The sequence below is a fragment of the Vigna angularis genome, chromosome 5 (assembly GCF_016808095.1).
Source record: "Vigna angularis cultivar LongXiaoDou No.4 chromosome 5, ASM1680809v1, whole genome shotgun sequence".
NCBI lineage: Eukaryota > Viridiplantae > Streptophyta > Magnoliopsida > Fabales > Fabaceae > Vigna > Vigna angularis.
This window is the reverse complement of record NC_068974.1, coordinates 8,461,358-8,483,809: the sequence shown is the minus strand read 5'-3', so window position 1 is coordinate 8,483,809 and position 22,452 is coordinate 8,461,358. Positions and strand designations below refer to the sequence as shown.

General features: G+C 36.8%; 1 protein-coding gene across 5 annotated transcripts in view; it reads left to right on the top strand.

The window, feature by feature from the left end:
- The first annotated feature begins 657 nt into the window (after positions 1–657).
- LOC108339166 (uncharacterized) overlaps positions 658–22,452 on the top strand; it is a 31,723-nt gene continuing 9,928 nt past the window's right edge. For 3 of the 5 annotated variants that reach the window (XR_008248929.1, XM_052877809.1, XM_052877808.1), the window contains exons 1-11: positions 658–816; positions 1,345–1,490; positions 2,993–3,049; positions 8,665–8,692; positions 8,791–8,913; positions 19,828–19,939; positions 20,217–20,254; positions 20,396–20,449; positions 20,525–20,593; positions 20,728–20,844; positions 20,973–21,041. Coding sequence is in view for 4 of the 5 variants with exons in the window: in XM_052877809.1 (XP_052733769.1) it covers positions 1,396–1,490; positions 2,993–3,049; positions 8,665–8,692; positions 8,791–8,913; positions 19,828–19,939; positions 20,217–20,254; positions 20,396–20,449; positions 20,525–20,593; positions 20,728–20,844; positions 20,973–21,041 (762 nt within the window). In the remaining variant the exon portion in view is untranslated. Of the gene's footprint in view, positions 817–1,344; positions 1,491–1,688; positions 1,736–2,992; positions 3,050–8,664; positions 8,693–8,790; positions 8,918–19,827; positions 19,940–20,216; positions 20,255–20,395; positions 20,450–20,524; positions 20,594–20,727; positions 20,845–20,972; positions 21,042–22,452 lie in introns of those variants that run through there. The other 2 variants (XM_052877810.1, XM_052877811.1) reach the window with 2 other exon arrangements.

Below are 22,452 nucleotides of genomic sequence, written 5' to 3'. Positions count from 1 at the left end.
AACCTTATTTATGTCAATATATTGTAATTGCCTATCGACAATAACCATAACTAATAATAAGAACGACTATTACTATACACGAAATTTTTTATGATAAATATTATGACGTCATAGTTATGGAAATCATAAAAAATTCATTTTTCTATTACACTCCAAAATCCTGTCATAAACTTGCTATAACAAATAAATTATAACCATTAATTTTTTATGACCTATCATAATATAAATATTAAAACTAAATTAATATAAATATTAAAACTAAATTATTTTGACTGAAAGTATACATATTTAAAAAAAACTTATATCCATTAAATATTTAGTAGTTTGGTAAGAGAAATTTTTTCTACTTATTCAAATTTTTACAATAAGAGGCATATCATATATGTAAAAATCAAACATATTCGCATAAGTGATTAATTAATTAATTCATTTGATTATATATGTTTGAGTTCGATCTTCTTCGAATGATTGAGTTATAGTCACATGGGATAGTTCATAACACTGGACAATTATATTTATACAAAAAATAAAGTACTTAATTATATAGATAAATATTAGTTAATTAAAATTGATAAAAATCATTAAATATTAAATTAAATTACAACTGGAGTTAGTTATAGAAATAAATGTGAGAGAAGTTAAGAAGATTCTATTATGAAACAGACCAGCACTGAGACAACATACTTGTCCTTCGATTCATGTGTTGAACAACAACGAAGCAATCGAGCTCCGAGTTAACCCAAATCCCCAACTCGAAATTCTCCGAAAGAATCATCTCTTTGTGTGTCCCTTGAACCCCTAATCTTCTTGCTCTTGGTGAGTTCTGTACCAATCCCTCAACGATTCGTGGGACTGTCACAAAAGGGTTGATGCTGTGACTGTTTTTGTTATTGTTTCGCTTTCCTTTCGTTTTCGCTCAGTGTCCTCGCGCATTCAATTCTGCTGTGTGGTCACTTTACCATCTCACTTCCACCTAACAACTTTTATCTCTATCTCACACATACTCACACACGCACACTCTATCTTTCTCTTTTGCTTTGCTTTGAGTTCAAGTGCAATGCTTCGCTTCATTGAGTTGCTTTTCAGATTGCTATTGCTGGTTTTTTCTTTTTAATGTTTACAATTTTTGGGCATTATGGTTCCCCTTTGAAGTTTGGTTGACTTGGGGTGGTGGGGTTGGCTTCGATTTTCTGTTGTTGGTCTTTTTGTTGCTGTTGATTAATTGTTGTTGCTGTTGGTTTTGAGGGTCAATAGTTGGGGTGTTTGTTTGGATTTGGTTTGGATTGTGGGGTTATGACTTATTGGAATGTGGTTTGTGTCTAAGGTGTGATCTTGGTGTTTCAGATGTTTATGTAGGGGACAGTGTGTCAGGGTTCTGAAGGGTTGCTCCCGAAAATGGCTGACATAGCGGGTCTGGTTGAGGCTGCAGGGGCAAGATTTGGTTCATTGGAGCTTATTGGGCAAGGGTCATTCGGCGACGTGTATAAAGGGTAGGTGTATGATTTTGATATTGGAGCTCATTGTAATGTGCCGTTAGAAATTGAATTGTCTTTTCATGTTGAGCTCAAGGGAGCGTTTATTAGTGTGAGGCTATCTGCTGATACAAATCTTATGCTTTATACTTCTTTCTCATTTGATAGTGAAGGATAACATAATGTATTGTGTTGACATCTGTAATTTGATGTTAGGGTTATGGATAAAGGGCCCTCTTTATTATGGATAAAGAGTTAAGTAGGTAAAACCTTACTATGACTGTTGTATCACTCCTTATTGATATTTGAATTTTATGAATGTCCTAGAGTTGTATTCTTTAGACAATGGAAAACAAGGGATAAATATTGAACGACTTGACATTTAGACATGCATGATGCATAAACTACCCAAGATCTCTTTCAACTGCTAAATATTTGGTTGTTAGATAATTCTAATGATCTGATCATTGCTCAGTAGAGGTTGTCTTCACGTCTTCATATGACTGTGTAGGCTTATTATTTCTGTTAAAATAGTGAAAACTAAGTATAAGGTTAATTCTCCTTTGGGCAAAAAGTACACATAGGGTAATATATTTATAATGAAGAAAAATGAAAACAATATGGGCTAAGCCCAAATACACATAATATTATAGCTAACACTATCTTAACAATTTCAAAGTTTGGAAATTGAAACATATCTTTCTCCTATGTTGACTTAGAGATAGTTTTTTTTCTTAAACCAAGGTTCTTTTTTTCAGTTGCAGATGCTGCTACTAAAATTGAGTGTAATATTGCTGAATGCGTTCTATTCTATATTTAAGGAAAAAAGTAAGGGAAGGATGTTCGTGGTACAGATATACAATTTAGATGGGATTCAGAGAAAAACAAAAATTCAGAAAAATAAAGAGAAAGAAAGAAGGGGGTAGAGAAGAATAACAGAACAGAGAGGATATAGAGAGGAAATAAAGAGTTAAGAGAGACTGTGCACTTTACACATCAGGCACTGATACTAACTATTAAAGCATCCTGTCCTTGCATCTTTTAATCGTGTTTTAACAGTGTAGGGCAATATTAGATTAGGTTGATTGCAAATAAGGTGACCAACACTATTTGGTCACCAAAGCCCATATTCTATTTTTTGGTAAGTTATTTAAATAGAATGTTATGAAAAGAAAATTGAGGTAGGGTGTTACATGCAGTATTAATTGAGTTTACTTTTTTCTAAGGACGAGTCTAATTCGAACATTTTCTACTTAAAAGCAGCGTATGACTAATTGGAAGGTATATTTGGAAAATTGTTATAAATGTCATTTTGAAGGATGTAGCAATAAAAGGTATATTTGTATAAGTTGAAGTGATAAGTTATGTCTATAGGAAAGCTAAAGTAGTACACATACAAATTATTATCTGTAAATTATTACTGCCTTAGTGCTCTCCAGTAACTTTTATTAACAAAACCTAAAGCCAATGTGTGGATAAAGAGTTCATTTCTCATTTTGTTGGTCTTTCTCTTTTCCTAGGTTTGACAAGGAGCTAAACAAGGAAGTTGCTATCAAAATGATTGATTTGGAAGAATCGTAAGTATATTATTTTCTAGAATGTTCAAATTCAAAGAACTGCGGGACTGGTTGTATTTATTTGAAACCTGAACTGATTATAACAACAGGCCTCTAAAGTTACCTTAAAACATCTTCCAGCAAATTATCTCAAATTGTTCGCTTATTAGAATTATGAAATAAAAATCAAATACGGCACTGGAAAAATAATACTTTTTCCTTGTTTCAACATATTCTTTGTAATTGAAGTAAGAAATCTTGAAAGCTGAACCCATATATATCTACTTCATTTAATTTCACTCAATTTTGTCTATGGCCCCTTTTCACATACTTTATCTGGTCTCCGTCAGTGTTATATAAACTCAGTTATGGTGGTGTCATGGCGGAAATCGAGGGCAAAGTTATACCTTGCCGCCACATGGCAATGTGAGTTTTCTGTGGCAGCCCATTGACAGAGCTCATGTTGCAATGATCTTTCAATACAACTAAGTTCTCCCTAAAATGAAGTATAGATATTAACTTAGGTCAAATCCCCAAAGACACTCTCAAGATATGTCTATTGCATAATTTTCTTCTCTAAACAAATTAAGATTGTGAGACAGGAATTTTTTGTTTAAAGAATGAATATCAGAATTAACAAAAACTGGATTAACAAAGATTGACAGCTTTGGATGAAACCCTAAAAAATAGAAATTAAATAGACATCTAACAAGAGTCAATCACGAATTGAACCATTAAAGCAAAAACTAGAAATCAGAAACTAAAAACTGAATTAACGGTAAACGACTAACTAAAACCCAAAAATAAAAACTGGAAACTGATATTGAAACTTGAAACAGAAATCAGAAATTGGAAATTACACCACACAAAAAGAAATTACACCACAAAGCCGAATGGAGTCCAAGGAGAAAGCAATAAAAGGTCTAAATGAACAAAGGCTATCTCAAAAGGGACTTTACAAGACAAAACTGAAATTAACAAGGAGACAAACAAGAAAATAAATGATCAAGAAGGAAAGTTAGCACAACAAAAGAAAGACCTAAAGAAAAGCATTAGAATAGATGAACAAAATACAAAATTACTAGAGTAGAAAATGGTGCTTCTTGTCTTTAGCAAGTTATGAGCAAGTGGTGCCCAATGGACACACTTTTAGCATCACTTGAAAGGTGACAAGGCTATTGGACAGCTGCACATACACGTAAAAAACAGCTGCATATCAACATGAGAGTGCACATGAAAAGTTAGTGGTAGTAGTACATGCATATGCTCTTGCTTTTTACTTTTTTACTTTTTGCTTTTTTGTACTTTTGTTTGCTTTTTCTTTTGTACCTTTTGTCTCTTTTTTTGTCTTGATTTTTTTAGCACATGAAAACACTGCTACACACCACAAAATTAGATTTGAAAACTCTCTTGGAAATTCAAAAGTTCACAATACACCAAATAGAAGAAAATCCTACTAGAATCAACACATCAAACTCAAAAATGACACAAGAAACCTAACTCTAAGAACTTGTTGATGATCTAACAACAAGTATGAACTCAAATATACAAAATAAAAGCACTGAAAGGCACATATATGATGCAGTTTCAAAAACACTATTCTTTTGTGATTTTTTAAAGTTCAACTAGGAAGTAAAGACATCAAAAGGACTAGACATGACTCCAGACAACATGGATGAATTTGAAACTTAAAATGACTCTCATAATCTAGGGTAGAATCTTATATTTTTATTATGCCGAGAATACAATCCATATATACAAGGCTAGGAAGCTATTTTAGAAAGCATAATAATAGCTCCTAGACAATCATATCCCTATGATTCAGAGATATCCCCATTATTCACAATAATTATAATCTATTAAATAAGGAAAACATATAACTAATAAAACCGAAGATTCTGATAGAAATAAAACAGATTCTATCACTCCCCCTCAAGCTGTTGAATAAGTATTTTTCATTCCTAGCTTGGAAACAATACTCTCAAAGTTGTTGCTGTTTAGCCCCTTCGCTAGAATATCTGTAAGGTTGTCTTATGAGGAGACATATGGAGTGCAGATCAGACCACTGTCTAATTTTTCTTTGATAAAATGTCTGTCAACCTCAATATGTTTAGTTCTATCATGCTGCACTGGATTATGAGCTTTGCTAATAGCAGATTTGTTATCACAATAAAGTCTCATTGGTTCATTAAATTTTATTCCTAAGTCTTCCAAGATGTTCTTTAGCCAAAGTAGTTCACATATCTCTTGTGCCATTGCCCTGAACTCTGCTTCAGCACTGGATCTGGCTACCACACTTTGCTTTTTACTCTTCCAAGTCACAAGATTCCCTCCAAGGAAAGTGCAATATCCCGTAGTTGACCTCCTATCCACAATTGACCCTGCATACTTTGCATCTGTATATGCTTCCAGGCTTACATTCCGATTTCATTCAAATAAAATTCCTTTTTCCTGGGGTTCCTTTCAAATAGTGTACAATTCTTAGTGTAGCTTGTAAGTGAACCTCCTTTGGTTGGTGCATGAACTGGCTAACTAGATTCATGGCAAATGCAACATCAGGTCTAGTGTGAGATAAATAAATCAGTCTACCAGCATCGTCGGCGCGTGTAGCCCACGCACTTAGGTCCGACGAGACCCACTCGCCACCACCACCACAGAAAGGGTCGTCAGAGCCTCCTGAGACTGTTCACAGCTTAGTGATGTCTCATTTGGCCGAAATTTGAGTAGATATGAGTTTGGAGTTTTGCTCCTTTTTCCCGGTGTAGCTCACACATCGTCGTCTCGGATAGGTCATCGGGGACACCAGATTGTTTTCCAAGGGATGTCTAAGGTAAAAATTATTCCTTTGGGTCCTAATGATCTTCCAAATGTGGTGGATGCCTATCAGTTGGATGGTCGAAATTTCTTATAATGGAGCCAGTACATTCAAAGGATTCTCAACGGACGTTCAAGACTAGATCACAAACAATAAAGATGTGTAAAACAGATGCTCCCGCACATGTTGAAGTCGTAGAAAGAGGAAGAATCTTTAAATTTTTCCATGGCCTGAATCATGAGTATGACCCAATCTGGGTCAAATCTTAGGAAGAGAAAAATTACCATCCCTACCACAAGTATTTTTTATGGTAAGAGGGGAAGAAACTCGAAGAGTTGTCATGCTTGATGGGGGATCTCCAACATAGGCTTTGCCATGACAACTGGAAAGGGAGTCCACAAGGGAACAAATGCCGGAGGAAAGTCGTTTGAAAAAGGTAATTGTGGGAAGACTAGGACATACCAAGGATACATGCTTTAAATTCCATGGAAGGAATAATGTTCTCGAGCGTATGGGAAACAACAAAGGGTCTACTCAAAGATGGGTAAATCATACTACCATAGAACAAGAATCCACCAATCAATCTAGTGCTTCACTACCACCAAATCTTAGTATGAAAGCTTATAACGAGAAACTCGAGTACTTGAAAGCAATGGTTGAATCAATGAGTAAGCCCTCTGGATCATTACTCTGTCTATGAAAGGTAAGATTTGTCTGAATACTATTGGTCCTATGTCTCAAGGTATTTGGATTCTTAATTCAGGAGCAATTGATTATATGACACATTTTCATGTGTCCTTCAACTCATATGGTAAAAGAAATAGAGAACAACTTATTATAGTTGCGAATGGTCAGGGTATACCTATATGTGGCCTACATGTGGCTCTGGGAATATAATTTTGGAATCATGTATTATATTAAAGGGTGTTTTACATGTTCCACAATTAGTTAATAGTCTTATCTCTGTGCAAAAACTCACAAAGGATTTAAATTGTTAAGTAACATTTTTCTCAACTTGTGTTTTGGGACCTTGCCATGGGAAGACGATTTTAACTACTAAGTAGCTGAGTGGGTTGTATCTATTGGAGTCTGATGTCCAAAGGAAAACAAAAATCATGAGTCAACAAGCTAATTTGAGACGTGGGCAAATTCCCAAATATGACTACATCATAAAAGGCTGGGGCATCCTTCATTCAATATTATCAAGTCCTTATTTCGTCATTTGTTTACCAAGGAGTCTGTTGAGTCTTTTAATTGTGATATTAGTCAGTTGTCAAGACACCATCGTGTATCTTATCCTTTTAGAAATAAAAAGAGTAATTCTCCATTTGATTTAGTTCACTCTAACATTTGGGGACTTGTCGTAGAATCTATTTCCGGAGCCAAATGGTTTGTTACCTTTATTGACGGTTGTACCTGTGTAACATGAACATATCTTATGAAAAATAAATCAGGAACTTTCCAAATCTTTGTTAATTTTTTTTGTCTTGTCCAAAATCAATTTGGAAAAAATATCCAAAAGAATTAGGTCTGATAATGGTATTGAACATGTGAATCATGAATTTCTCAATTTTTTGTCTCATAATGGTATTGTTCATGAACTAACATGTGTAAACACCCCTCAACAAAACGGGGTTGCAGAAAGAAGGAATCATTTCTTCTTGAAGTAACTAGAGCTCTTCTTTTTTAAATGTCTCTTCCAAAAAATTACTGGACAGATGTTGTGTTAACTACCACATATTTTCATTAACAAGTTACCCACCCGTATCTTAAATGACACTAGTCCTTTAGAGTCTCGATTGTCTTTTGTTTCTTCTTCCCCCCTAATATCAAGTCTATATGAATGGGGAAGAACGATCTTACCTTTGACCATGTACACCACCCAAGAAGAGGGGGAAAGACGATTGAGCTCTTGGCACACTCTTTTGGATGCTCTAAGAAAAGCAAAGAGGATGAGAGATCACTTAGGAAAACAACACTAATATAACTCATTCACACAAGAACACACAAAAGGCTAATAAAACTTTCTAGTGTATATTCCATTCAAAGGTGTTTCTTTACATGCTCAGATGAGTTTCTTTCTTATAAGGTCTTGGCTATTAGCATTGAACCCTATTTATAGATGTGGGACTTGAATTCCTACCTAAGGTGTTAGCTCACCTTATTCATATTCTAACCCAGTGTAAATTATTCTTGTTATTAGTAACCTTTGTCTCTTTTCAAACTATTTTTGTTACAAGGTAGGCTAAGAAAATACTCTAATGTTGTATATTCCACTCAAAGGTGTTTTTTTACATGCTCATATGGGTTTCTTTTTGTAAGGTCTTGGTTATTAGCATCAAACCCTATTTATAGATGTGGGACTTGAATTCTTGCCTAAGGTGTTAGCTCACCTTATTCCTATTCTAACCTAGTATAAGTTATGCTAGGTATTACTACCTTTGTTTCTTTTCAAACTATTTTGGTTACTAGGTAGATTTTCTTCTCTATTGTTTTCTCATCTATACCTTTTAACCTATCTTTTTGAGAATTCTTTTTTTCTTTAGTTGAGGACTTCGTTATCTTGATCAAATCATCCTATGGAATACAAACACACCTATGACAATTGAAAAAAAATTGCTTACATTTTGTGGGGAAGTAGAACACATGGTAGTGAACCAAGTTGACTTGTCATATTTGTTATGTAAACTTAGATTTTGTCTCTGAGTAGAAAATATGATTCTTGTCTACATTGCATTTCCTTGTTGATCTCAAGATTCTGATGCAATTATTGCCTAGTGTGACTTTATAACATTTTCATTTTCTTTTTCACTCTGTGTAGAGAGGATGAAATAGAAGACATTCAGAAGGTACTCGTAGAATCTTACATATTACTACTACTTTACAATGTGCATCTCTTACCAAATATTTAATGCTATTTGTTCAATAATTTCCATTTTTTTTTCAGGAAATTTCTGTTCTGTCACAATGTCGATCTGCGTACATTACTGAGTATTATGGTTCCTTTCTTAATCAAACCAAACTTTGGATAATAATGGAATACATGGCTGGAGGCTCTGTTGCTGATCTAGTAGGTTACTTCTAGTGACATGCTTCTAATTGAACATCCCCTGCATGTTTTTGCTTATTTTTGAATATTTTCATGTGTTGCATTCCCAAAGCACTATTGCTGAGTGTAAAATGTGGTTGCATATATTCATATTTACATATTAACATGGTTATTGTGAGTCAACTCCTAATTTTCACTAGTGTACGTTCCTACAACCGACAAATGGGCTAATGTTTTGGAGTAACTTCAAACTTGTGTAAAATTAGGTCTTCGATTCGGGCTAATTTCACGGTTCTCTCCTTTTCATATGTTCCATATATGTGTGGAGCGACACTGTACCTTCCCGCTCTTTGTTTGCAACTTCTAGATATTATAATGTCATCCACATAAATTGGTAAATAAACTATTCAATTTTGATGACAATAGATTGATACTAAAGTAAGGTGGTCTTCAGTCTCTCTAACTATGGCTACCGAGCTTGTTTGAGATTGTAAATGGCTTTGTGAAGCTTGCAAACCAAGGAACCATCTTTGGCTTTGATTTTCGGAGGTTGAGACATGTAAACACAACAATGCTCATGCCTTGACCACCTTCCACTTCTCGTTCTTCTGCAATGATTCCATCTCGTCATGTATGATCAAAATCTAATTGTTGCCCTAAGAACAAACAAATGCCTTATGAAGCATAAATGTCCATCAAAGTGTTACCACCTTCCAACTTTTCAAACTGGTAAACTAGTTTCTTAAGGACTCTTGTGAAAGTAGCACCCAAAATCCAGGACCAGGACCCACCTTTTAGACAATTGTTGTCTTGAGGCAATGATCAATACTTGATTATTATTACGTGTTGTAATTAGAGAAGATATCTTTAGAGTCTTCCTAATTAGAGAAAATAGATATATAATTTTCTATTTTATTTTGTTTTCCTAGTTTCCCTATTTTCCTTTTTAGGAGAATTAGATTATTACAAGTAGAGGATATGAGAATGTATTTTCTATGATTGAATAGTAAAATCAGTCCTATTTTCAACTTGGTGTCAAAGCTCCCATTCTTGGGGCTCCGTTCCGCTGCACAGTCGTGCCGTCGCCGCTGTCTGACCATCGTCGCTGTCGCCGTCGCCGGTTGGGGTCGTTGATAGGGCAGAAAGGTGCGCCCAACATCGGCGACCACAACACCGGGAGTTGCTCTGTGAGAGGAGCCGTCACGCGCCTCCACCGTCGCCGGCGTGTGTAGCCCACGCGCCCACCTCCGGCGAGACCCAGTCGCTGCCGCCGCCACAGACAGGGTCGTCGAAGCCTCCTCAGTCTGTTCCTGGGGTCGGTGACGACCCGTTTGGCCTATATTTGAGTAGATATGAGTTTGAAGTTTTGCTCCTTTTCTCGGTGTGACCCACATGTCGTTGTCGTCTCGGAAAAGGTCACTGGAGACTCCTGGTTGAGTTCTACGGGATGTCTGAAGTAAAATTTATTCCTTTGGGGGTACCTAATGACCTACCAAATATAGGAAGTACCTATCAGTTGGATGGTCAGAATTTCTTACAATGGAGTCAATTTATTTGAAGGGTTCTCAAGAGTCGTTCAAACTTCATCACATAGATGGAGGAGGACCAAGACCAGACGACACTCATTTTTCAATTTGGGACAATGAAGATTCATTAATTATGACTTGGATGTGGCAATCCATGACTCCTGAGATAAGTAGAAATTATATGTTTCATTCTTCTGCAAAGGAAATTTGGGATGATTTATGGAGGACTTTTTCATTAAAAAAGGATCTTGCTGCTTACTATGACATTGAAAACAGGATATTTAATACAAAACAGGGGTCTCTTTCTGTATCAGAATATCACGGAATCCTGAATGGTTTTTGGATGGAATTCGATCAGAGCCATACGATAAAGATGTGTAAAACAGATGATGCCGCACTTGCTGAATTCATTGAAAAGGGAAGAATTTTTAAATTTCTCCAAGGCTTGAATCAGGAGTACGATCCAATCGGGGTACCGATTTTTGGAAGAGAAAAATTACCATCTCTATCAGAAGTTTTTTTTATAGTAAGAGGAGAAGAAACTCGGAGAACTGTCATGCTCAATGGGGGGATCTCTAACATAGGCTCTACAAGACAACTGGAAAGGGAGTCCATAAGGGAGCAAATGCTGGCGGAAAGTCGTTTGAAAAAGGAACTCATGGGGACTATTGTTCATACTGTTAAAGATCTGGACATACCAAGGAAACATGCTTCAAACTCCATGGAAGAAAGAATGTTCTCGAGCGCATGGGAAACAACAAAGGGTCTACTCAAAGATGGGTAAATCATACTACCTCAGAACTAGAAGCCACCAATCAATCTAGTCCTTCACAGTCTAATCCTCCACCACCACCAGATCTTGATATGAAAGCTTATAAGGAGAAACTCGAGCGCTTGGAAGCAATGGTTTAATCAATGTGTAAACCCTCTGGATCATGTACTCTGTCCATAAAAGGTAAGATTTGTCTCAATACTGTTGGTCATGTGTCTCAAGGTATTTGGATCCTTGATTCGGGTGCAACTGATCATATGACACCTTTTAGTGAGTCTTTCTACTCATATGGTAAAAGCAATAAAGAACAACTTATTACAGTTACGAATGGTCAGGGTATAAATTGGACTCATCTATTGTGTTGAAGGATGTTTTACATGTCTCTCAATTAGCTAATAGTCTTATCTCTGTGCAAAAACTCACAAAGGATTTAAATTGTTCAGTAACATTTTTTCCAACTTATTGTGTTTTTGAGGACCTTGCCACGGGGAAGATGATTTTAACTTCTAAAGAGCAGAGTGGGTTGTAATTTTTAGAGTTTGATGACCAAAGCAACACAAAAATCATGAGTCAACAACCTACATCTTAGACATAGGCAAATTCCCAAATATGGCTACATCATCAAAGGATTGGGCATCCTTCATTTAGTCTTATCAAGTCCTTGTTTCCCCATTTGTTTACCAAGGAGTCTATTGAGTCTTTTAATTGTGATATTTGTCAATTGTCAAAACACCATCGTGCATCTTATCCTATTAGTAATAAAAAGAGTATTTCTCCATTTGATTTAATTCACTTTGATGTTTGGGGTCCTGTCATAGATTCTATTTCCAGAGCAAAATGGTTCATTACCACCCGTGTCACGCGGACATACCTTATGAAAAATAAATCCGAAGTTTTTCAAAGTTTTGTTAATTTTTTCCGTCTTGTCCAAAATCAATTTGGAAAAAATATCAAAAGAGTTAGGTCTAATAATGGAATTGAGTATGTGAATCATGAATTTCTCAATTTTTTGTCTCATAATGGTATTGTTCATGAACTAACCTCTGTTAACACCCCTCAACAAAATGGGGTTGCAGAAAGAAAGAATCGTCATCTTCTTGAAGTAACTAGAGCTCTTCTTTTTCAAATGTCTGTTCCAAAAAATTACTGGGGAGAAGCTGAGTTAACTGCCACATATCTCATCAACAGGTTACCCACTCGTATCTTAAATGGCATTAGTCCTATACAGTCTCTATTGTCTTTTGTTCCTTCTTCTTCCCTAATAACGAGTCTACCTAGTCAAGTCTTTGGATGTATTGTTTTTGTTCATTCTCATCATCCTAACCGTGGTAAATTAGATCCCAGTGGCAAAGATGAATACAGTTTGAGTTGTTCTCGCTTTGGCTGCCCATTTTGGATGGGACTTACAGCAGCTGGATGTGAAGAATCCCTTTCTTCATGGAAATCTAGAGGAGGAAGTGTACATGGAGATTCCCCTAGGTTTTGAAGTGAAAAATGAAAGAAACAAGGTATGCCTCCTGAAGAAAGCATTGTATGGTCTTAAGCAATCCCCTGGAGCATGGTTCGGAAGATTTACAAAAGCAATGGTTTCCTTAGGATACCGACAAAGCCAATGAGATCATACTTTATTCATAAAACACTCTTCTACAGGTAAACTCACTCTATTGCTTGTCTATGTGGATGATATGATTATTGCAGGAGATGATGAAACAAACAAATTGGCATTAAAAGATAAATTGGCAGCTCAATTTGAAATGAAAGACCTAGGAAAACTCAAATATTTTCTTGGAATAGAGGTTGCCTACTCTAAGAATGGAATTTTCATCTCCCAAAGGAAATATGTACTTGATTTTCTCAAAGAAATAGAAAAGCTAGGATGTAGAACCTCAACAGTTACTATAGAACAGAATCACAAAATTGGAAGTGAAGAAAGTGCTCCTGTAGAGAAGGCTCAATATCAGAGATTGGTAGGAAAATTGATTTATCTATCCCACACAAGATCAGACATTGCTTATGCAGTTAGTGTAGTGAGCCAATTTATCCATGATCCAAGAGAGAGACACATGCAAGCAGTTGACAAAATTCTCCAATACTTGAAGTCAAGTTCAGGAAAGGGGCTATTATTCAAAAGGAAAGACACATTAACTATAAAGATATATATTGATGCTGACTATGCATGTTCTATTACTGACAGTAAATCTATTTTTAGGTATTGTGCATTTCTTGGAGATAGTCTGGTAACATGGAGAAGCAAAAAGCAAGATAAAGTATCCCGTTCTAGTGCAGAAGCTGAATTTCGAGCTCTTGCTCAAGGAATGTGTGAAGGATTATGGATGAAAATCATTTTGGATGATCTTAAAGTCAAAGTGGAGAACTCGGTGCAACTTCACTGTGACAACAAGTCTGCCATGATCATAACCCATAATCCAGTACAGCATGATAAAACCAAACACATTGAGATTGATAGACATTTCATCAAAGATAATCTTGACAGAGGCTTTGTGATTACAACTCTTATTCCTACAGAACTTCAAATAACAAATAATTTTACAAAAGGGCTTCCTCCCCGTAGATTTCAAGATCTTGTAGGCAAGTTGGGAATGATTGATATTCATTTACCAACTTGAGGAGGAGTGTTCTAATTAGAGAAGATATCTTTAGAATCTTCCTAATTAGAGAAAATAGATATATAATTTTCTATTTTATTTTGTTTTCCTAGTTTCCCTATTTCCCTTTTTAGGAAAATTAGATTATTACAAATAGAGGATATGAGAATGTATGTTTTATGATTGAATAATAAAATCAGTCCTATTTTCAACTTTACGTGACTCCACCTCCTGTACCATAGCTGTCACCTGATCCTATTCTCCAATGTTGAACAATCCCTGTAATGCCTTGGCTACTTGCAATATCCACATACATCTTTTGGATCAACTTTCAAGTCTTTTGCAAATGGACTTTAGCATGAATACCTTTTCTAACGTAGTCACAATGATTATGAGATGTTCTCCTTTGCAACCTCATAAGTATCCTCTGACAACGACAAACATCATCGAATAAGCCTTTTCCTTCTTCCGCTCTGGAACCTATCTATTGATCTGTGATATGCTTCTAGAAAGCAATGCCCACACGGCTTGCTCCTTGAACAAGGCTCTTATCTTAATTCTCCAAAGGTTGAAACTGTTCTTCCCATTGAACTTCTTGATCTTGGATGTCATACATCTTCTTGCAAGACCTTATCACTAATGTGGAATGACTGACTGAAAACTTGCTCAATACTACTTTGTTGTGTGCCTAGAGCTGAAATGAGCTCAAAGAATAACCAAAGAAATAATGTTATATTGATTGCTAATCATGCCAACTTGAGATCTAGAACAAAGAATGCACAAAAGCATAATAAAAATGACCAAGCGTCTAATTTATTATCTTAATAACCATTATAATTAAATACTGATAGGATATAATGTGTATGATAGGAGGAAACAGATTAAAAGTTTAGTTGTTAGTTGTTAGTTGGGTTGTTAGGTTGAGTGAGACTTTCTTTATATAGTGGGGGTTTTTTGTAGGCAGGGGGATGTTTTTGGATGTTTAGAGAATTGTTAACAGGATCATTACCATCCTGTGTGAAGGGAACTTTGTCCCTTGGAGGCATTCTGGCTATTCTGGGTGCATAGAATCAATAATACCAGATCTTTTCATTGAGCTTTGGTGTTTTACAGTAGTTTTCTTGGGTTCCTCTACCTAGGAACCTAACAAATACTGTATTGTGTATTGTACAATGAATACATGTATAGGGTAAGAAGTACACAACAACAATTAACTAGCATAATATAACATGTACAATAGACTGCTTGTTCACTAGACGACATAACATGACTCATGAGACAACCTTACTATTGATGACTTTGAATTCCCTATTATGAGACAACATCTGAGATCACTGGACACTACGTCCTATAAAAGGTTAGACCAGTATAACAAGTTTTCACTCTCTTTAAAACAAATACTAAGATACAAAGTGTATGACTAAAAGAAGCTTAAGAAAGATAGAAGATGATGATGTTGTTTCTCTTCATTATGTGTTTGTAGTTGCTCAGTTTGACCGTTTATTGAGCAATCTTCCATTGATGATATCGTTGTTATTCTGATATTGTAATTCAGTCTTGTTCAGAATTACTTGATTAAACATACTTGTATATCTTATGGAAGGTATTTCCTCTTTGTACCTGATAGGTTCCTAAGTATGAAACCTAGCCAAAACACTCTCACACACACAGAATGCAGAGACGAATGAAAGAATTCTGTTATTTCTCAAGAGATAGCCTGTACAAAGAATAGTCTGGGAGCATAACCCCACTCACAAGGTTCAAAGAACCTGTTTGTACAATAACTGCCAAAAAGACCCCACCTCTGCTAAACAGAGGTTATTTATACAATTCTTTCCCGCCCCCCTCCTAACTGTTTAGATAGTGAGGTTCTTTAATTCTTTCTCTCCTTTTGTAAACTAATCAGGGCCTATCATTACCCACCGCCTCATGTTCAACCTTGTCCTCAAGGTTGAATTCCGGGTATTGATCACGTATGGTAATGGAATCTTCCCATGTTGCTCCATCATGACCCCCTTCTTGCCATTCAATCAACACTTGTGGCACTTCCTCGTCTCCTCGCCTTATTTGCCTCCTATCCAAGACTTTAATAGGCCAAAAAAACGGCCCTTCCCCCTGTACATCTGCAGGTAATTCTTTCTCCACACTCCTAGCCCCCACTGCTTTCTTCCGCTATGATGCATGGAAAACAGGATGTATGCGAGCTGTTTCGTGTAGCTGAAGCCTGTAAGCCACCTGTCCTACCTTCTGCTCAGCTAGGAAAGGCCCATAGTATCTTGCTGCCAATTTCGGATGCAGCCTCGATGGCATGGATGTCTGCCTATGCGGCCTGATTTTGAGATACACCCAGTCTCCCACCTCAATATCTGCTACCCTTTGCTTTTTATTAGCCTGCTTTACCATCAACTCTTGAGCTTGCACTAAGTGGAACTTCAATTGCTTCAAAGCCACATCTCGGGTCTATAACTCCTGTGCCACAGCCTATACTGCTGTTTCGCCTGGAATAAACCTATGCAAAGATGGAGGTGATCTCCCATAGACTACCTCGAAAGGTGTACACTTCGCAGCTCTCTGAAAACTGGTATTGTACTAGTATTCCGCCCAAGGCAAAACAAAACTCCATCCCTTAGGTTGCTCCGAGCAAAAACACAGCAAATACCCCTCTAATACCACGGTTCAGCACCTCCGTTTGGCCATCGGACTCTGGGTGGTAAGCTGTGCTCATCTGCAGTTGAGTCCCTTGCCTCTTAAACAACTCTTTCCAAAAATTACTCAAAAACAGGGGATCCTTGTCACTCACAATAGAAGCTGGTATAGCAACCTGACCACTTCTTTAATGAATACTTCAGTTATCGTGCGAGCTAAATAAGGGTGCTTCAAGGGTACGAAATGGCCATACTTACTAAGGCGATCCACCACCACCAGCACTGCATCAAACCCATTCGAACGTGGCAACTTGACTATGAAGTCCATGCTGACTTCTTCCCACACAGCATTAGGAATAGGTAAAGGTTGCAGCAGTTCTTGAGGGGAAGATGCAAGGTACTTGTGCTGTTGACACACCAAACAACCCGCCACATAGTCTGTAACAACCTTCTTCATTCCCACCCAATAAAGAGACTGAGCCACCCTTTTGTAGGTCCTGTACACTCCGGAATGCCCCCCAGTTTGGGTCAGATGAAACTCGGCTAGCAGTTTTGGAATCTAGGATGATTGAGCTGATAGCACCAACCTACCCTTATAATGCAGCCGTTCATTCTCCATAGTGAAAGGTGAGTGTGCCCTGGGTTCTTCTTAATATCCTCCACCACCTTCCTTAAGTAACCATCCTCCTCCACCTCCTTTAAAATATCCCCAAAATCCTGCCAATAGGGTCTAGCCACTACCCTTAATTCCTTTTCCCCTTTCCCCTGGTCCTCCATTCTTCTGGACAATGCATCTGTTGAAATAGGTTGTATTGTGTTATTGTACTGTTAGTCTTGGGATGTTGTGTGCTGGTCTATTTACTCCTTATATAGAGCATTTGGTGTAATAGGAAAACAACACAATGGAATAATACTTCTATCTCTATATTTTCTCTCCCCAAATTTAACATGGTATCCAGAGCAGGTTAGGGTTTGCAGCCACCGACTGTCGTTCCTTCTGCCGTCCGTCGCCGCTCCGTCCGTCGCCGTCCGTCGCTGCTGTCGCCGTCGCCGCCGCCGTTGCAGCCTTTTCTCCGGCGAAGTTAGGGGTTCGGTGCGCCTCAAAGAGCGCGACCCATCCCCGGTGGTCGCCGCCGCATATTCTTCTTGACGCGCCGTCATGCGCCGTTTCTGTGCGGTCTCTCTCGGGCGCGTGGGCTTCACGCGTCGCCTCTGCCGTGTCGGAACTTCACCGCGCCACCGCCGGTCGTTTCGCCTCCGTCTCCTGAGTCTATTGTGGTCATTGATTTTCTGTTCCGTTGAGGTTTGCTCCGTTTAGGGTTTCTTCCCACAATCTTTGGTCTGTTTAGGTGTTTTCCTCTCTTCTGGTTTGGTTTTACGATGGCTGGTCTTGGAACACCGTCTCTCTCTGCTACTCCAACCATTACTTCTGCAAAACTCAATTGGAAAAATTATCTATCTTGGTCTTCTTCTGTGGAGTTATGGTTTCTTGGTCAAGGACACCATGACCATCTTGAACAAGATGTTTCCACCGTTCCTGAAGAAGAAAAATCTTAATGGCAGAAACTTGATTTCCAACTATGTGCTGTCCTATGGCAATCTGTTGAACCAGAAGTCTTAGAAATTTTAAGACCTTACAAAACGTGTTCCTCCTTTTGGAGAAAAGCTCAAGATATCTTTGCTAACGATGTACAAAAAATCTGTCTGCTCTATTGATCCAGTTGAGGGGATCCGGTCCTTCAAAAGTGGGTAGTTCCACCCTTTTTCTCCAATTGAGCGTGCTCTCGGGACGACTACTCCCTCTCCCACCTTCGTCCTCCCCTTGTTTCTTTCCATTCTTATTGACCAACGCCTGGCTATCCTCCGATTGATGGTCGTCTTGATGTCGACTTCTTTCCCCCAGTATCCTCGTGTTCTCCTTCAATTCTTGGCGTATTGCGATAGTATCTTGTCGCAACGCCCCTGTTTCCGCCTTAATCTCATCAACCGCAATCTCTATCGTCTCCAACCGGCCCTCCATCACATTGAACCTTCTGACAACTCTTCCCTCCATTGAATTCTCATGCACCTCACCTCAGATCCGGCAGGTCGGACCAAATTGATAGGTTCCTAAGTATGAAACCTAGCCAAAACACTCTCACACACACAGAATGCAGAGACGAATGAAAGAATTCTGTTATTTCTCAAGAGATAGCCTATACAAAGAATAGTCTGGGAGCATAACCTCCCTCACAAGGTTCAAAGAACCTGTTTGTACAATAACTTCCAAAAAGACCCCACCTCTGCTAAACAGAGGTTATTTATACAATTCTTTCCGGCCCCCCTCCTAACTGTTAAGACAGTTAGGTTCTTTAATTCTTTCTCTCCTTTTGTAAACTAACCAAGGCCTATCAGTACCGATACCATATAAAATTGGAAACAATGTGCAATGCATAATATCATAATATATTTATAATCCTTTTTGGCATTTGTGTGGTAAGCGTTCTCATTTGATTGGTATAAATTCTTTCTATATTTTAGGTATATAGTCATTGCAAATAATCATTTAGATATCATCAATAAAAATTGGTCGCAGTATTGTAGTGATTGAATTAGATCTAGTCATGTGATTACCATTAAAGATTGATTTATGAATGGAAACAAGCCAATCATGTTTGATTGATTCCTTTATCATCAACACTATAAACGTTGGATTGTCTAAATGTTGACGACATTTAGAAGGTTTTGTTATTGGGCAAGGATTTTATTTCGTCCTTTTTAACATATATATAAGAATGTCACACGGAAGGTCATCTAATGCTACTAAACAATATTAGATTGTTCAGGTCTTAACCGAGAATGATTGTACAATGTAGCTTGTATTGGAATAACTAGTGGAGGAGGCAGAGAAAGATTCTGCCATGCGGAAGCCATGGGAAAGGATGGGAGGATTAACACGCGCTTGATACCTTATCACATAACAGAAAAAAAAAATGACTTAAGATAAAATGTACAAAAGACCGTGAAACTCGGGTGCAATGAGTATATGTATACAGGAGCAGAGGATCATCACTAACTGAGAGCTGCTCAGTTTTTACCCAACTAACTACTAAGCGACAAATGTTAGATGTAACAAACTAACATCATAATCTTAAGAAACTAGATATTTCATGGTCAGAGAAAACTATATCTCTAATAGTACTGGATTTAATCATAACTATAAGAGGACCGTTAGGTATTTGGGATTGCATTGATACATTCCACGTCAATCTCAGAATATTATTCAAAGTTTTTATTTATTTGATTTTCCCTCTCTTCTTAAACTCTCTAATCCCAACGTTTTTTTCATTTTATTCTTTGTATATTTTTCATGCTAATTGCCAAACTGCTATATGGTTCTTTTGCAGCTGCAATCAGGTCCCCCACTTGATGAAATGTCAATTGCTTGCATTCTACGTGATTTACTTCATGCAATTGATTACCTACATACTGAAGGAAAAATTCATAGAGACATTAAAGGTATCAATCAACACTGACTCTTTCCCTTGTTTATACTGTACTTTGAAGCTACTTTCCCTCTTCCATATTTGAAAATTTTATAATCTTCGACTTCACTGTGTTTTATTAGCCCTATAATTCAAAGAATTTGATGTCAATATCAAGAGTGAATCTTTCCCTTGTTTATGCTGTACTTTGAAGCTACTTTCCCTCTTCCATATTTGAAAATTTTATAATCTTGAACTTCACTTTTTTTTATTAGCCCTATAATTCGAAGAATTTGATGTCAATTTTGCAGCTGCAAACATTTTATTAACTGAGAATGGTGATGTAAAGGTATGTCTTATTCTGGAGGCTATAATTTACAAGTTCTTTTAAGACAGAATGACTTAATGAATGAAAGATAAAATAATTAGAGGTGTGGGCTAACATGCATTTGAATATGAATTTCTATGTGCTTTTGTGGCTTTGTTACAGGTTGCCGATTTTGGTGTTTCTGCACAGTTAACAAGAACCATATCAAGGAGAAAGGTAAACATTTAATTAATGTTAATGTTGTTCAGTGAAATTTTTTGATTGGATATGCTAATTGTTTGATAACTGCAGACTTTTGTAGGAACACCATTTTGGATGGCACCCGAGGTTATTCAAAATTCAGAAGGATATAATGAAAAGGTTACCTCAGTTACTACAAAAATAATTTAATGTATTTTTGGAGTCCATCCTATCATAGTTCTTTTTATTCTCTTTTCTGTTCCGTTTTTGTCTTTATCCCAGAAGAAACATCACTCTGGATCTTGTTTATACAGGCAGATATCTGGTCTTTGGGGATTACTGCAATAGAGATGGCAAAAGGGGAGCCTCCACTTGCAGATCTTCATCCAATGAGAGTGCTTTTCATCATACCGCGAGAGAATCCACCACAAGTTCTGTGCTTTGTTATATCAAATTAATTGGTCTTTCAAGTTGCTAAGTATTTTTAGTTCACAATGTTTTCCTAATGGAGATGATTTTCTCCGATTTAGAGTTAACATTTAATGATATTTTTGTGCAGCTAGATGAACACTTTTCTCGCTATATGAAAGAATTTGTGTCATTGTGCTTGAAAAAGGTTCCTGCTGAGGCAAGTGTCTATGTTTTACTTGCTCTCATTTTCAATCTTTCCCTGTTTTGCTTGTACGCTAGACTAGTATATACGTATGACTTAAAAAAGAGAATAACTTTATTATTTTCATTCATATCAATTACATTCTCCTTACCTCTATTTGTAGCAATCTAATCTTCTAAAAAAAAGGAAAATAAGGAAACAATATACTGAAAAATAATCTAGAAAATCCTACAAATATGTTCTCTAATTAAGAAGATTCTAGAGATATTTTTTCTAATTAAGATTATTTTATAGATATTTCTTCTAATTAGAACAATATGCTTAACCACATTGTTTTGTTAGATATATTGTTAATTAGGGAAACATAGTTCCTATGTTAATTATGTTATTTTTATATATTCATTTGTGTTTGGGCTTAGCCCACATTCTATTATTATAATTATATTACCCTATGTGCATTTTCTACATGAGGAAGATTAATTTTATACCTAGTTTTATTATATTCAACATGTTTCATTTTTTTTATATTGTTAATGATTTGGTTTTGTTATAGGCTTTAGTTTGTATTAGATATCTTATCTTTTATCTTTTCTGTTATTATTTCTTACCTATCATATCATTATTTGTATTTTGAGCATAGTCCATATTTTCTTTTTTATAAACACAATACAATGTGTATTTTCTACACAAGAAAATTAATCTTATACCTAGTTTTTCACTACATTCAATATGGTATCTAAAGTCTGAAGTTCTTTTGACAAATTTTTTTGTCACCCCTGCCACTACAACAGTCGCCGTCAAGCGATAAGGTTGCAATTTAAGATATACCCAGTCACCTATTTGAAACTCCACCTCTCTACTATGCTTACTTGCCTGTACCCGATTTTGTTCTTGGGCTTTGCATATGTTTCCTTTTAATTCCCTCAACAAGTCATCCTGTTTTTATTGTAGCTGATTCATACTTTGCACCTTAGATGGAATAGTTGTGCCCTTTAATAGCAAAGCAGGGTCACGGCCATAGAGGGCCTTGAAAGGGGACGTCTTTGCAGAGGCCCTATAGTTGGTATTAAACCAAAATTCAGCCCAGGGTAACAACTGCACCATTTCCTGGATTGCATTCCTATCATGCAGCGTAGATAGGTCTCTAAACACCGATTTACCACCTTTGTTTGGCCATCCAATTGGAAGTGGTAGGCTGTGCTAAACTTAAGCTTTATTCTAGCCTATTTAAACAACTCCCACCAGAAATTACTTAAGAAGACATGGTCTCTATGGGAGACTATAGTAGGGAAATCCATGGAGTTTCACTATTTCTTTAATGAATAAGTGAGCTACTTTCGTTGTTGTGAAAGGGTGAGGCAGGGCCAAGAAATGGACATATTTAGTGAGCCTATCCACCACCAGAAGGATTGTGTTTTTGCCTTGT